Source organism: Humulus lupulus, chromosome X, assembly GCF_963169125.1.
Source record: "Humulus lupulus chromosome X, drHumLupu1.1, whole genome shotgun sequence".
Lineage (NCBI taxonomy): Eukaryota > Viridiplantae > Streptophyta > Magnoliopsida > Rosales > Cannabaceae > Humulus > Humulus lupulus.
Genome location: NC_084802.1, coordinates 267,036,966 through 267,053,425, shown reverse-complemented (window position 1 = coordinate 267,053,425; position 16,460 = coordinate 267,036,966). Strand labels below are relative to the sequence as shown.

Here is a 16,460-nt window from a genome sequence, read left to right as displayed (position 1 = left end):
TTCTTTGCAACACAATATCCCACCAGATGCGGGCGTCTTCTCTCAACATGTAGCTGGCACAAGCTACTCTCTCATTCCCTTCCACCCTCATGAAATCCAGGATGGAAGAAATCATGTTCATCCACTACTCTCCCCACAGTGGGTCTGGTCCACCCTCGAAGGTAGGAGAATGCTGCTTCCTGAACCTCTCATACAAAGGTTCCCATCTATTCTTCACAACAAGCTAGGCTGACATTAGTGCCACAGCCTATGGAACCTGTAACCCAAGCCCTGGGCTTGTCTTGTGCATTCTCGGGCTTTGTTTTGTGTCTTCTCAGGCTCATCTTAAGCGTTTATTGGTTTGTCTTGTGCATTTCTAGGCTTATCTTGTGCCTTCACAGGCTAATGATGACATCTTCAAATTCAGGAACTTCAAAGATAAGTTTTTTTTATTAGAATAATATTTAGTTTCTTTTGTGAAGAATTCCTTTTCTATAAATATTTTGGCTTTGTTTGGTTGTTATTTTTTATTACTCTCAATATGCTTAAAAAAAATGAATGGGTTGCCCTTTGATTAAATACCCTAAACTCAAAAAGCATTTATATTTTAATTGTAATTTTAAAATTTTACTTATGGTCAAACCAAAGGAGCAAAGGAAAACTCCTTTGGTTGAATATTCTATATTCCAAAAGATTTTCTTTTTAACTTTACTTTTTAAGAAGATATATCTTTTTTGGTTTGTGATACAAATGTTTTATTGGAAGAGAAGCATTAATTCTTTTGGAGTCTTATAAGCTTTTCATTCTAATAGAAGTTCTTGTGACACTAATTGGACTTTTCTATGCTAACCACTTGCTGCAGTTTCTTCTAATTTATTCCTACTTGTTTTTGGCTTTGAACAATAGTTCACCCTATCAAATTATTTGGGATTAATTATTTCCTTATGAAAACTCTTTTATCTAATTTTTCAAGAGCATCTTTTCATAATTTTTAGCTACACAATAAATTTTGTTTTTGTTTTTATTTTTGTTTATATTTTTTTTTGCTGAAACACAATAAAATTGTTGGATAAAGAAAATTCCTCCACCAATTTGTGCTTTGAATTTTACTAAAAAAAAGTTAAAAATTATAGAAATTACTAATTTTTACTAAAATATTACGTTTTTACGGTTAAACATTTTTATTTTCGATTTTAAGGAAATTTTTACGGTTTTTTTATTTTTACGTTATTTTTAGGTTTTTTTGTTCATGTTTAGTTGGTCCAATAAATTGTTTTCAAGTTGTTTTTTCTAAAAAGAATGTTTTCGTAATTATGAAAGTTTAAAAATTATATTTTTGAAAATTTGATTGCGTATTTAAAAAAAAAAAAAATAGATTAAAAAAATCTCAAAAAAAAAAAAAAACACTTGACCTAGTGGGTGAAATCAAAATACCAATACTTTAAGGGCCCGTTGGGTAATTGGCCTACTATAAAACCCAAATCCAAGCCCCAAAACTCGGTCGTGGAAAACCTCGGGACAGTCTGCCTTCGTTGAAAGCTGCTAGGGTTTTTTCAATTCTTCGCCTCTCCTTATTATTAAGGTAAATAACCTTAATTCATATGTCTTCCATCGTTTTGGCGACTGGTTTGGCTTTCGTTCTTCAAACTTTACTTTTAGTTTTGCCTAAATTTGCTCTCTATTGAAATTTTTTCTAAGAGATTTTTAGAGTTTTGTAGTTCTTTGTCTCCATATGGTTTTTCTTGCAAAATATTTTGCCCCGCTTCAATAATTTGCAGCTTATTCATGATATTGTTCTCATCAATGTTTTAAAATTTAACGTGCCAACTATTTATGTGCAACAATCGTAGATTCTCTTTTTGCATCCTGAACTTGGTATTTGCACTTTCCGAGAGTTACTGTTTTCATAACGAAAAGGGAGACTTAGAAATTTGATATTTAAGTCTTACCCTCACTTAATAATAGGATGTTAATACTGTTATTAATCTGTTTCTTTTATATATATGTATTTTAATTTTTCTTACTTTGTTGGTCGACCTTTTAAACTTCAATTAAGGTCATATTGTATTGTATTGTATAACGTTATACTCGAAATAATTTTTTCTTACTTTTTTCTTATAACTTTATAATTGTCTTACACTTTTTCACTTGTGTTGACAGATCCCTTTGAAGTTTGAACGATGTCTCGTGTATATGTGGGAAACCTCAGTCCGCGGGTAACTGAGCGTGATCTTGAAGATGAGTTCCGTGCTTTTGGAGTGATTAGAAGGTATCTAAATTATTATCACTATTATTACTTTAATTTTTTTTACCTTTTCTGTATTTGCTGTTAAAAACATTGAAATGGTTGTATTTATAGTTAATCTTTGTTATTTTGAAATTTGAAGACCTCTCCCTAAATTGTGAGACTTTGAATTAAACTAGGTTTGAATTTTAAGCTGTTTTCAAGTGATGCAAAGTTATGTTATGATTCCCAAGGAGATACTTTCATTGTGAATCATAATGCTTACAGTTTCATACACTTTGTTGGTCTTGGAATGACATGTGACTGTTGTATAGTGAATTCGTGATATAGATTATTGGTTATGAAACTAATACATTGTCTATCGATGGTTTATGTTGTAAGCCTTGTATGTTCATTCTCTCTTTTAAACTTGCAGTGTATGGGTTGCCCGGAGGCCTCCTGGTTATGCTTTCATCGACTTTGATGACAGTAGGGATGCAGAGGATGCTATACGTGAATTGGATGGTATGAGGAGGTTTTAAATATTTTTTATGCTGATTGTTGTGTTCCTTAATCGTGTTCTCATAAGGTCGTTGCTTTAAAATCCAAATTGATTTTATATCTACTGTATAGGAAGAGTGTTCAGTAGCATATTTAGAAGGCCTTCCCTATTAGTTTAAATTGTTTTGACAAGTGTTTTGTTCTTTTAATTCTACAAATATAGCTTTGTTACGAGTTACTGGGTTTCTTTATCTTTTATATTAGTAGATGTTACTGAATATACTTTTCCAGCCTGTGAAATATACAAGCTTCATAGTTCACTTGAAAACTCTATTGTAAAGTTACTCAAATATCTATCCATTTGATCTCCTTCACTCTTTCTTTCCCTCATTTCTCCCTATTTAGGATACAAATATGACCCAAGCTATGACCCAAGAAAGAATCTCGTTACAACCAAATAGGAATGTTCATTTTTGACAGTCATTTATGTTTAAAATCTTTCACTTGTTTGGAGGCTTGATCTATTTATCCTTTAATTTACTTTGGCAAGCGTAAATGTGTAATCAGAATTTAATTGCTTCAAATTTCTTTCAATACCCTGTCTTTTACTTCGCTATGTTATTCCTCTTTTTTCTCTGGAACTTGTGTTGCAATGTTGCTTTTAAATCATTTGCGTTCTAATATTATATCACAGCACTTCATGATTGAGTTTCTTTCTTTACATTTTTTAAGCAGGTAAGAATGGCTGGAGAGTTGAGCTTTCTCATAACTCAAGAGGAGGTGGTGGTGGACGAGGAGGAGGTCGTGGTGGTCGGTCTGGTGGTTCAGATTTGAAGTGCTATGAATGTGGTGAGCCTGGTCATTTTGCTCGAGAATGCCGTTTGCGTGGTGGTTCAGGAAGACGTCGCAGTCGCAGCCCTCCCAGATATCGCAGAAGTCCTAGTTACGGTCGCAGGTATTGTCATGTTCTTGTATACTTTTTATGTTAATGCTTGTATTTCCTCAATTGTGGTTAATATTTATTTTTCATGCAGAAGCTTGCAAACCTGGAAAGTGTGATTACTAACCTAGGTTGGAATCTAGTGCCTTTTGACATTACTTATTATTTTGATGCAGGAGCTTTAGTCCGCGTGGGCGTTCACCTAGACGTCGCAGTGTGTCTCCTCGTGGACGCAGCTTTAGTAGGTCGCCGCCACCATATCGTGGACGAGAGGAGGTGCCATATGCCAATGGGTAAGTCAATTTTATTTATTATCTAGATTTTGTGAGGATTTTTTTCCCCTGAAGGTTTACAGAAACATTTTTTTTGAAGAGAATTTGAATAGAATGTTTCATCATAATATTAATTCTTGTCATGCGCTGATCCATGTGTGCATCCTGTGTGTGGTAACATTGCTGATTAAATTATGCATTTCCGTCGTGCAGCAATGGCCTTAGGGATCGGCGACGTAGCAGAAGTTGAAGATTGCGTATGTATTAACTTGGCTGTCTTAAGTGGTACTTGCATTGAGTGTATGTAGTGTATTTGGCTTCGCACAACTCTGTTTAAATTGGGGAACGCCCTCAGCATCTACTCTCTGATTTGGTTAAGTTCCTTCCTTTCTTATTTTGAGCTGGTTTTATTTTTCAACGCAAAATAGTTCGTAGGTAAAAGGATTTTAAGGTAATTACCATAACTTTGCTTGAGAGATTGTTCTGAAGAATACTGCTAAAAGTCTATGCTTTTTCTTTTTTCTGTGTTGAGGTGTCGTCTGGTTCTGCTCTTCATTGCTTTATTGCTTCTGCACTTCCCTGTGGGTTCGTTCTTCACTGCCCAGCTTTGGGATCTTCAATTTAGAATGGTTGGGGGTCCCAGCCAGATACTACGTCTCTTGATGCTTCTCTTTTGATTGAATCTCTACGGTTGTGATGGGCCTCACTGAAACTATAGTGGCATTTCTTAATTTTAACTTAAAAGGATTGAGGAGCTGCATCAAACACTTCTGGCAGGTACTCATATCTGTTCCACAGAAGTTGAGAATTTTCGGGTGGTTCTTTAATAGAAAGGCGTTCTGAAATACGACTCTTTTGCATCTTTAGTAAAATAATTTATGCCTCACTAGAGTATTAACAGGGCAATTAAATTGAATATATTATTCCATCGTCTGGCATGTTGTGTTAAATTGTGTCATTTTTGATGGTCTAGATTATTATTATATGATTCCATTCAATCTTATAATAATATCTATTCCATACAGTTTAAAACAATGTGCCTATTTTAGGTTAATGTTTTGGCGGTGGTTGATCTTTGCATATTAAACAATCCCGAGAAACTAGAAAATCGATGACAACATATTAAAAACTTCTTTGGTTGGGCGAGATTCGTGAGTTGAGACAAGTTTAACTATCTTCATATGCATTATTATATGCTAGTGGGATGCATATAACTACGCATGTACCATTGGTCATACGAGTGCGTTTGATATGTTTGGCCCTTTGGGCAAGTAACTGTGCTCACGTGGTGCGCTCTCAGAGCAAGGAATGGGATATTTTTGAGAAGGCGGTTGTTGATTACCGTTTCGTTTAGTGTGTTGTACTTTTTGCTTCTTGAGTTGGTATGTGTCACTTGCTGATTGATCTGATCCACCTGCAACTCTGCAACTAGTGGTTGTAGTCTAGGACTTTACCATGCATTTTCTTGTAGAATTGGTTTTGGTTAATAGTAGTAAGAAAGGATGTTGGAGTTTACTGATACTGCTAGTTGTACTATGTTTTTTCTAATTTATTACTGTGTTATGTTGCTGTTGGTGTAAATAGTGACGTAAATTCTTCTCATTGCCGATGCGATATCTTTTTTTATTTATTTTTTAGTATTTTGGCGTAGTTTTTTATTGCTTGTCTATTATTCTTTTATTTATATATTAAATCTAAATTTTGCAATGCCGAATTCGTTTATAGCATCATTTAAAATGTCTACCCATTTGATATTAGCCGATTTTTGTAAAGTAGTTGTGTTTTGAATATTAATTTATTATCAACTGTACATTATTGGAGTGAGCTAAATCTTTGGGAGTTGCGAGAGCTATTAGAAAACGTGGAGGGTAGTATTGTGCCTACCCCACTTAATGAAAGATTGGATTTTTGATGGTGTTTGTTTATGGGGTCTGTCTCAGAACCCATTTCTTTTGTTATTAGTGAAAAATGGTACGCATTTTTTTTTTTAATAATCGAATTGTAAAAGCCCCCAATTATTTTGGTTGTGTTTCAAATCAATCTGCTATTTATTGCGTGGCCGGTCATAATGTAGAAAATGGTGTCATGTGTTTCGCATATTTGTGGGCAGTAGATCGATTTGGACGCCAGAGTTACGTCTCAACAGCCCATTTGTCAACCTGCCGAGCTAGTGCGTCCACCGATCATTTCTACAACTTTTTTCTCTGCTTTTTTTTTTCTTCGAGGAAATCATTTCTACAACTTTCAATACGAGTAATTAGTGACTACAGACTATAAATTAATTTATGTTAATATTTTTTTTCTTTCATATTTATTTTGATACCAATAATTTAGCATTTGATTGCATTCAGTCGCAATCAAAGCGTTGTAATTTCTTTTTGTGGGGTCAAACGAAAGAAAAGAAAGTCCAAGTTTATATACAAGTAGATGGTGAAAATGAAGTGTCTAAAATTATGAATTTGAATGGAATAAAAATTAATATGAATAAAAATTTGTTAGATTTTTGTCAATTTTGCATTAGAATGATGCAAGTTGAAGAAGAATTTTGTCATTTTTATATAGATTTGTACCAAAACATAATGTAGTAATAATATATATTTTTTAAATTCTAGTCAAATTTAATAACAATATTTTCAGTGAAAATTCAAGCTTTTTAGCACTATTGCCCTCGAAGTTATGGTGGATTGTCACTTTGTTTTTTTTTAGCAATCAAATCATTATGTTTATTAAATAGTGGCAATTACATCCATTTCTTTAACTCCATCTAATTTTTAAGAAAAAAAATTATATTTTTTTATTTAAAATTCAATTAGAATAAAATAATTAATTTAAGATATTTTAAATAATAAAAAGCTAAATACAAATATTTTCTCTTACTTTCTTCTTCTTCTTCACCATTGCAGCAACAGGACTCATAGCCGGCGGGATGGGCTGAGCACTTCGGCAGTGATGGGCGGAGGACTTCGGTAGGGTAAGTCACTCTTGATAACGACGATGAGCATGAGCTCACCTTATTCCTCACGCAACCTCTTCGCCACTCCTCGTTGCCAGCGCCGCCGTCTCCGATTCTCATGTGTAAAAGTTTTTTGTTTGTTTTTGTTTTTGTTTTTTTAACCACGTGAACCATAGTCTGTTTCAATTCCAATTATAATCATTTAGTTACGCTATTCAATTTGATCTTGGTACTTGTATAAGCGTGGACCCTTTGTACTTCTGTGAATGAACAACACAGTTTTAAACATCTATACAAAGAGATTTTAGACTTGGGTTTTGGACAATATCATGAGTTGGTGAAATAATAAGGCCGAGAAACTGTTGTGCTCGAAAAATATGAGCTGACGTGCAAAAACATATTTGCATGAGGTGATTAATGACAATTTTCTAGCTCCAGGTCCATGGTCTTGAGTTCCAAATATTTTAGGTAGGTCTAAACAGAGTTATCATCAAGGAAATGGAGAGATCGCTTGGGTAGATCCTAAGATTGTCTAAGATTAGTTCATGTGACATGATAAATAGACTGAGTTATCCTGAAATGTTTGAGTTCGCTTGGTGAGACTTCAGATCGTGGGTGATGTACTGGAGGTGCATATACGAATCCTTAAAGATCTGGGATTTATATCCCTCGAAGGATTATTATGATTTTGCATAATAAATGTAATCGATCAAGCAATTAATAGAATATATTGTAATAAAGGGTAGTTACCCATTTTTGTAAGTTACCTAAAGCTGTTCATTTTTCCTCTATAAATAGAGAGGGAATGAATAGGAAAAGGGACGACACTTTTTATATACATAAACTCTGGAGAAATTGTATTAGACGATTCTCTTGAGAAAACACAGAAATAATATTGACTCGTGGACTAGGTGGATTTAACTCCTGAGCCACATAAAAATTGTGTGTTCTTGTTTATTTTGATTATTTACGGTTTATATCAGGCCTAAACTCTATTTTTTTTATTTATAATTCTCTGTTGACAAAAAACCTTATTAACATTTTGGTGCTTTCATTGAAAGCAAATTAGACTTGAATTTTTATCCAAATTTTGGCTATGATAATGGCTATGGTGATCAAAAGATCGACACGTGAGGATGAGTCAGTTCTGCCTATGGACCAGAGGGATTATCAACTCCCTATCCCGACTGGAGATGGGACTTTTTAGCGCGCTGGTCAACATCCCCAACATAATGTTGGGAACAACCAGGACATAGAGAGCTCATCAATGCACCCCATGAGGGAGCCTTGTGTTTCCTCATACTATGTAGGATTAGTCGAACAAGAAAATGTTGAAATAAAAGATCAGCTAGCCCACGCCAATAAGCGAATTGATGAAATCATGACTAAGTTACCCCCTGTAGCTAATCTGGATAATGGGAGAAGAGCGACTGGTTCTCAGCGGACCAGATTTCGTAGACGTCATCGCACAAACACTAGTTGCTCTGTCAGGACTGCCACTCCCAACACCATACCTTCAGGAAAAGCTCCCAAGAATGAGCAACTTGCCTATCGAGCTAAAACCAATATTGCTTGAGAAAATAGGGATGGGATTCCCCTGAATCCACCAGCTCAGGTCCCATCCAACAATGAAAATCAGGAGGAAAGACCACCCCCAGTAGAAAGAGAGATTGTGATGGATGAAGGGAGACCTTAGACTGTATTACCAAATGGTCGACCAGCAGCCTCCGCCATAAGATATCCTCCATCGCTCTTTTGTCATCCATCACCTCATTGAGCTCAAATTACTCAAAACCGAGATCGAGGAAATATTTCCATACATGGGAGTGACTGGAGAAACTTTGCTCAGAGAAAAGTTACATATGTTACCCGATCTCGTGACATGGGGATTAGAGTCAGGGTCAGTAATCAACCTCATTGCTCACAACATCGAGTGGTAAGCTTTATTGAGAGAAGTTACTGGACGGAAAGTCTTCATGAGGAAAAATCAGAAAATGTTCATAACACTTTGTCTCGAAGACAGGAACCTGAGATCAACTTAATTCTAGTCATATTATCCGAAATAATAATCAACCTGACCTGCACGAGCTTCTTAACTGACACAGAAGGCAACATAGTCAAGACCGTGAGCTGAGTTATATTCAGCCAAGAGATGATCCTATTGGGAGACATGAAAATAAGAATGTCCCAAATAACCGAACTTATATTCGGAGGGAAAATAACCTGGATAACATGGAGCAAGGAGTGGGAGCTAAAAATTAGCTCCCCATTAACTTGGTAGTAAGGGATCCAACTCGAGAATGGCTCGAGTTCATAGAAGAACAGATGAGGCTCCTTCTAGTAGAAAAGAAGAAGGATAATGATGACTCCGATGAGGAGCTCGAGCCCTTTGCACCTCCATATCCCCCTGGGTTTAAGATGTCTCACATGGCGACATATGATGGGACCAATGATCTGTCCAATCATGTTGGAACATTCAATACTTTGATGCGAGCTCACAACGTGAGTATTGATCTTCGCTGTGTCTTGTTCCTAGCCACTTTAACTGGTGCTGCAAAGATATGGTTTGATAAATTTCAAAGACATTCAATCACGTCCTGGAGTCAATTGTCCTTAGATTGTTAGAAACAATTCCGGGCATCTAAAGAAAGGCGAGTATAGGTTGATTCCTTGGAAAATATAAAATAGCAGCCTGGGGAATCTCTCAAAACCTCATGAACAGATTCACGAATGTTGCAGCTCGAGCCAGAGATGTTGATATAGTGCCAAACTTATGGCTATGCGAGTTGGAATTACAATAGGAGGACAACTTTGGAAAGATCTCTAGAGGAAAAGAGTCAAGAACACATATGAGTTCTTACTCGAGTTGAGGAGTGGACAAACCTCGAAGAGGCATAATCAACAATGGTGGCTGCAAATAACCCCACCAGTCAACCTGCTGGAATGATCCCCAATACAACGATATCTACTTCACCAGTTGCTAATAATGGTCAGACAGGAAATAAAAAACAAAAAGGCAACAATGAAGGCGATCAGGTTGGAGCTAAAAAGAACAAAGTCGGAGAGAAATATGTCTTTATTTTTACCGTGTACACTGAATTAACGGATACATGGAAAAACATTTTCTTGGCCAACTCTACTCGCCTTCAGTGGAAAAAGCCTCAGCCTATGAGGAATCAACAAGCTAAACGGGTACCCGCCAAGTTTTTCCATTTTCATAAGAGAAATTGGTGAAAATGACATTTTTTAAGTGATTTTGCACTCTGGCCTACTTTTGATATTTTTTTGCAAAATGGCCTCTGTCTAAAATTCGACTAGTTTGTCTAAATTTTTCGACCAGTTATCTAAAATTTTCGATCGACTGTTTGAATTTTTCGACCACCTGTCTAAATTTTTGACTAGCTATCTAAATTATGAGAGACCATTTTGTAAAGAATTATTAAAACTAGGATAAAGTGCAAAATGACTTGAAAAAATAGGCCATTTTTCCAAAGGACCCTTTTCATAATGACATAGGCCATACTACTTGTAACGACCCAAATCCGCTAATAAGGCTTAAGGGCCTTGATTAGCGTGCCAGGAGGGCATGATGGGATTTATGTGTGATTTTAATGATTTAAATGCATGGTTATGATTTAAAGCATGTTATATGACTATTTTTTTATCTGAGATGCATGACTATGTATGTTAGTATGCATGTAGGCCCGGATCGTGTTAGAAGGGCATAATTGTAATTTTGGCCATGATTGGGCGTAACTGTATTGATATGTGTTGATTGTTGAGGCCACAGTGGTATGTGGATGTATCTGTGCTTTGTGACTCGAGGCGATCCCAGTGAGCAGGCTAGCGGAAAGTGTTGACAGGAATTTATACCCGGCTCGGGGCGAGCCTGGGGGTATGAGCAGGAATTCAGAGAAATAGATTGAGATTTATTTTGACGATGGGGGATAATTAATCGGTGATTTATCAGGTATTGGGAAGCAACGGGAAAATAATAGAGACACTTGAGGATTAGCGGGAATTGGGTAAATGACTAAAACGGCCCTATTTGGACAAAAGGATTTAGAATTTATAGGGAGGGCGTTTTGGTCATTTGGCTTTTGGAGATAGGTTTTTTTATAAGGCTTTATAGAGAGAGGGAATGCTGAAAGAAAAAGAAAAGAAAGAAAAGAGAGAAAACAGGGGGGGTTTTCTCAAGGAACGGTTTGTGCATTCTTGCACCGTTCCTCTCCGTTTTTCTTGGGGAAAAGCTTAGTGGAGAGCAAGGATAGGCTGAGCATCAAGGATCTTGGGTTAGACTTGAAGATTTGGCAAGAACACATCAATGTTTGAGGTAAGTTTTAGAGATTTTCGGTTTTAAGGGTTTTGATGGTTTGAGCTGTGTTTTGAGCTGGATTGATGGGAATCTCAGGGGATTTCTGGGCAAGCTTTGAGGGAAAGCAAGCTAAGGAGGCCTAGGGTTGAATCAAGGTCGAAATTTGCAGCAATGGTATGATTTCTAAGACTTTAACTTTGTGGTTTGCTTGAATTTCTGGTTTAGGGTTGTTCATGGTAGATTTTGAGATTTGAGTTGAATGTGATTGGGTTTTGAGTTCTTGAGATGTTTGGGATGAGTGTGAGATGTTTATAAGCTTGATTTTGGGCTTGGAAAAGTTTTGGACAAGTTTGGGATTGAATTGGTTGAAGGAAATCGCAGAAATGTGATTTTGGGTTTTCTGGGCTGCAACTAGCGCTACAGCGCTAGTCAGTGGGCGCTGTAGCGCTAGTCCCTGTTTCTGGGGGGGTGCATTCTGCTTGTAGCGCTACAGCGCCCTCTTTAGAGCGCTGTAGCGCTGCACTGTTCACAGAGGGGAATTTTTGAGTTTTGATGAGGGATTTTGACCTAGGGTTCGGGGCTTGATTCCGCCACTTTGTTTTGGGGATTTAGGACTTCCCGGGGGCTCGGGATTGGTCCCGAGGCTAGGTATTCGGACTTGGGGTTCGGTGTTGACTTTGACCTATGTTTGTGCCTAGGTGTGCGCTAAGGCTCGAGTGGGATCGTGCTCAAGGAGTCAGGTGATTTAAGCTATCGAATTGACAGGTAAGAAAACTATAACACCCGTAGGATAGGGCATGGGCCCATAGTGTGATTGCGGGGCACGACCCTATATTGCATGTTGCATGATGAGATGATTCCCGGGTATGGCCCTATATTTTGCATTACATGTTAGGGTGCAGATTTAAATATATTGGCATATATTTGAATGTTGCTTGATTTATGCTATATATGCTTGTAATGGAATGAACGGCAAGGGCCGAGTGCGGCGTAGGCCGGGTACGGCAGCGGAGCCGGAAGTAACACCTAGCACATGGGATGCTATAGTCAGGGTGGGACCCAAGGGATACATGAGTTATCCTCGCGGTGAGAACCGATACCCCAGGGCTTTGGTAAGGTTTCTGGGGCGGCATGGCCGTGTTTGCTTAGTCTAATGATTGACTTGTTTATTTGTGGATTATCTGTTATGATAAACTGTATACATTGCATATGTTATGTTCTGCATGAGTTTTCTTGCTGGGCTTCGGCTCACGGGTGCTCTGTGTTGCAGGTAAGGGCAATGACTGAGTCAACCAACCATGAGTACGGAGAGCGTGAAGCGGCGCGTACATGTTTGGCCTGCCCGACTGCTTTGGTTGGGGGTTTATTCGAAAATGGCTGTAATAATCTATGATTTTATGATTTCTCAACTGTAACCTTATTTCAAAAATGTAATTAGTTTTCAAACCTTATTTTGGGATCCCAAATGTTTAATAATAGAAGTTTTAATGAAACGACGCATTTTCAAAGATTACAGCCTTAACTTTTAATTAGTCACACTTTAGTTTCAAAACCTCGGTTAGCGAGTTCATTGCATACTGTTTTGTCTTAAAACTCACTTAGTAACGGCTCTAAGGAAGTAGGGCGTTACAGTAGTCTGCCAGAAGGTGTCATCATGGTTGACCCTTCTTCCCTCAGCATGTCATTCCCGGACTTCAAGGAGTACGGGAGCTTCCTGGAGCAGGAAGCGGTGTTTTGTTTTGCTCGGGGAAGGCCATCCACGTTTCTCGTGCATGGTCGTCCCTTTCAAACTTTTATTTTTCTTGTTCCTTGTTCCCTGCTGGCGGACTTGCTTGTGCTTTTATGTTGCTGATTGTCTTGTCTTCTGCTTATCTTCTTTCACATTGCTTGCTGGTTCGTTAACCTTGCTTCGTACGTTTCTTGCAGAATTTCCCGAAGCCAAGATGTTGGGGAGAGTTACCTTACTCATCAAGAAAGCCGCCACCAGCCAAGATCCGTCCAAGGGGAAAGGACGAAAAGCCGGAGCCGGTAGGGGAGGTAAAGCTACCACATCCAAGAAGACAGGTGGCGAGGCGCATGCGTCTTCGGCGGTGGAGAGATCTCCTGCCAAGGGGCCTTCCGAGTCCATGGCGAACTCGAGTAGTAGCAGCGACGGGGAAGGGCTTGTGTTCCCCGTGAAGATGACTGGGGTGAGCAAGCGTCCCGGAGGGGATGCTGAGGGCGCCGAGAAGAAACGCCTTAGACACTCTTCTCCCAGTCGAAGGCAACAATAACAGCAACGACAGCAACCACAACTACAACAATAGCAGCAACAAGAACAACAGAGACAATCACCAACGCCACAGCGGCAGCAACAACAACATCCAAACCAGCAGCAACAACAAAGGCAATTACTTCTGCTGCCGCAGCAGCAAAAGCAACAACAACAACAAAGGGAGTCACCTCCGCCACCGCAGCAGCAAAACCAGCAACAACAACAGACTGGGGCCTTAATACCCTGTCTGCCTCCTCCTCCAGCCCAAAGGGAGTCCACCCTTTCGGGGTCTCCTTCTTCTCAGCAAACAAACCTTCCTCTGCCTGGCCTGAAGTTCCACTTCCCGCAGAAACCAACCCGTTTCCCTGCTGCCCTCCTGGAGGGTGTAAGACGGGCCGATAATTTTTTGAAGAGGCGGTTGGAGGCTGAGAAGGCTGTTACTCAGGGAAGGGCAGACAACTTGTCTGCCGTGAAGAGAGCTGAGTTGGCCGAGGGGGTGAGGTCTCTTCACCCGGCTGGAGCGGTTTTGGATGGCCCAGCCTTGGAGAAGAGGCTGGTGCCTAGGCTCGGACGTGCATTGGCGCCGTTCGGGGCGGAGATGATGGAGGACATGGCCCTGAGCTTGTGCGAGCTCAATTATGAGAAATGGGCCATCAGTAGCAGTAAGGATCCGCTGTTGCTGACACATGCCGTGAAGCAATAATTGTCCGGGGTAAGCCGTCAGTTAAGCTTTGGGATCATCTGTCTTAGCAAATTTGGTTCTGCTTAACTCATTCTGTTGTCTTTCCATGCAGGCCTCTCTGATCGCGGAACGCTCGTTCCGGGAGGTGGGTGCAGTTCTGGTTCAGCTGGAGGAGAGCCAGGTGGCTCGCCAGGTCTTGGAGGCGGAGAAGCAGAAACTGACCCAACAGGTTGAGAGCACAAGGGGGGAGGCTTCGGAGAAGATTGACCAGGCCCGGCGCACGGCTGAGGAAGAGGCGGAGAAGAAATATCTTGCCAAATACCGGGAGTACCGGGCCAGCGCAGAGACTGAGTTCAAACAGCGGTCGGATGACTTGAAGGCCGAAAACTCCAAGCTCCGGGAAGAGCTATCCCAAACCAGGGTGGAGAAGGATACCTTGGAAGCCCGCTTGCAATCGAAAAATGATCTCCTCCTTAAGCGGCAAGAGGAATATGCCACTCTTCAGAACAAGCTGCACGAGGAGGAGCAATTTCATAAGAGGAGTAGGGATCTCGTGTCTATGCTGGAGTTGGGGCTCGCCGAGAAGGATAAAGAGATCGGAGCCTTGCAATTCACCGCCAGGGGGCATGTGACCGAGAAGCAATCCGTGCTGAACCAGAATAAGATGCAGCGCAAGGAGATTGATTCTCTTAAGGGAGAGCGGGATGCATCCAAGACCGAGGTGGAAAAACTGAAAGATCAATTAGCTATCGCGGAGGCAAAGCTGGCAACTTCCGAGGCGGAGCGTTTGAAGGAGAAGGAGGATACCGAGGTGGTACTGAACAGGACGATTAATATATCGCACGTGGTCCTCATGCATCAACTCTGGAAAATGAACCCGGAGGTACTAGGCTATCTGGGAGAGGATGCCGACGCCATGAGGGAGAAGCTACAGGTGTGGGATCAAGGCCCGGAGGTGTACGTCCAAACTTACAACATTGACGAACCTGCTGGAGCCCCTGAGGCAGGAGATCCCGGAGAGGCGGGGACCTCTGAACCTGCCCGTGATGACGTTCCGCCTTCCAATGAGCCGACTCCGCCAGCCCCAGTTGAAACCGCCGACCTCGAGGCCTTGGATGCGGACACTGCTGCCACCCCCAATGCTTGAAGGGGCCTTATCTTTAATTATTTTTCATTTGAGTTTTTCTTTGGGGCGAAGCTCTTTGTACTCTTTTCTCATTGGAGACATATTTGCCATAATTATAGCATTCTCCTTTCTTTTCTGCCGAGTTCTTTATTTATCTTTGCGTTTAGGGTAGACTTTTATACGGTAGAAACTGCTGTAGGGGCGCATGAGGTTTTGGTTCCAACGGCCAGAACCTATGCACTTCCAACTTGAAGCTCTAACGGCTGATGTCTTTTCCCACGTAGTTTCTAGGTTACGAAGGTTTCCTGGTTCCAACGGCCAGACTCCTTTCACCGTATTTTAGCTTTCCTAAGGCAAATAGCCAATCCCGGGACTTGTAGTCATACTGTTCGCTGGGATTGCTAAGGTGAGCCGTTCCATGGCTCGGAACGGGAGTTATTTTGGTGAGTGTCGCTAGACTTAAGGTTAGATCTTTGCGAAGCAAAACTAACTGTCGTTGCGAACCTCATGGTGGCTGACTTCAGGGACCTGGCATGGAGCCCTACGAGGCAAGGCTCGTTGCTGTCGGGGAAATTGCCACGCCCACCAGGTGTGATCCCGGAGCAGGGGCTTTGCGAAGCAAGGCCTGCTGTGAGTGGGGGATCGACCATGTCTGCTCCTGGAGCTAAAACTTGCAGTGGTCGAGGAGCTCGCCATGCATTATTTTGTGAGATCCGGAGCTGAAGCCTGCGAAGCAAGGCTTACAACGGTCGCGGATCTTGCCATCTTTCGCCTTGCGGGACCCAGAGCTGGAGCTTGCGAAGCAAAGCTCTACAGCAGTCGCGGAGTATTCTGCAAAGGACTTGTCAGAGAGTTGGGGGTGTTTCGGCGTAGCTCTCTGAATGTGCCCCAACCCCCAGTCCTGTTCATCGCTGGGCTACAGGAGATAATTTTCATGATGCATAATGGCAGGCATTTCAATGGCAATTTTCACAAAAACACATAATGCGCACATGACACGCGATGCAAGTATGTTTATGGCAAAAACACATAATGCGCACATGACACGTAATGCAAGTATGTTTATGGCAAAAGCACATAATGCGCACATGACACGTAATGCAAGTATGTTTATGGCAATAACAAATTAACCTAAGCTTAACAATTTAAAAAATGCTAGCATACGAGTGGTGTTCTGCGTATATTTTGTTCAAGGGGCGTATGGCTATGCCTTA

General features: G+C 40.4%; 1 protein-coding gene across 2 annotated transcripts; it reads left to right on the top strand.

The window, feature by feature from the left end:
* Positions 1–1,404: 1,404 nt before the first annotated feature.
* On the top strand, positions 1,405–4,441 carry LOC133805200 (serine/arginine-rich splicing factor RSZ22A-like). 2 transcript variants are annotated; one of them, XM_062243325.1, is made up of 6 exons: positions 1,405–1,561; positions 2,140–2,248; positions 2,640–2,728; positions 3,440–3,659; positions 3,821–3,937; positions 4,130–4,441. In XM_062243325.1, the coding sequence occupies exons 2-6, from the start codon at positions 2,160–2,162 to the stop codon at positions 4,164–4,166; spliced, it is 552 nt and encodes a 183-aa protein (XP_062099309.1). In that variant the 5' UTR covers positions 1,405–1,561; positions 2,140–2,159; the 3' UTR covers positions 4,167–4,441. The 2 variants fall into 2 exon arrangements, with proteins under 2 accessions (XP_062099309.1, XP_062099308.1); XM_062243324.1 differs by having other exon boundaries at positions 3,437–3,659.
* The last annotated feature ends 12,019 nt before the right edge of the window (positions 4,442–16,460 follow it).

Bases quoted from the DNA above. Each gene is read 5' to 3' on its own strand.
- LOC133805200 (XM_062243324.1), top strand. From the start codon at position 2,160: ATGTCTCGTGTATATGTGGGAAACCTCAGTCCGCGGGTAACTGAGCGT. The intron at 2,249-2,639 runs GTATCTAAATTA...TTAAACTTGCAG, and splicing joins GCTTTTGGAGTGATTAGAAG to TGTATGGGTTGCCCGGAGGC. The intron at 3,660-3,820 runs GTATTGTCATGT...ATTTTGATGCAG, and splicing joins AGTCCTAGTTACGGTCGCAG to GAGCTTTAGTCCGCGTGGGC.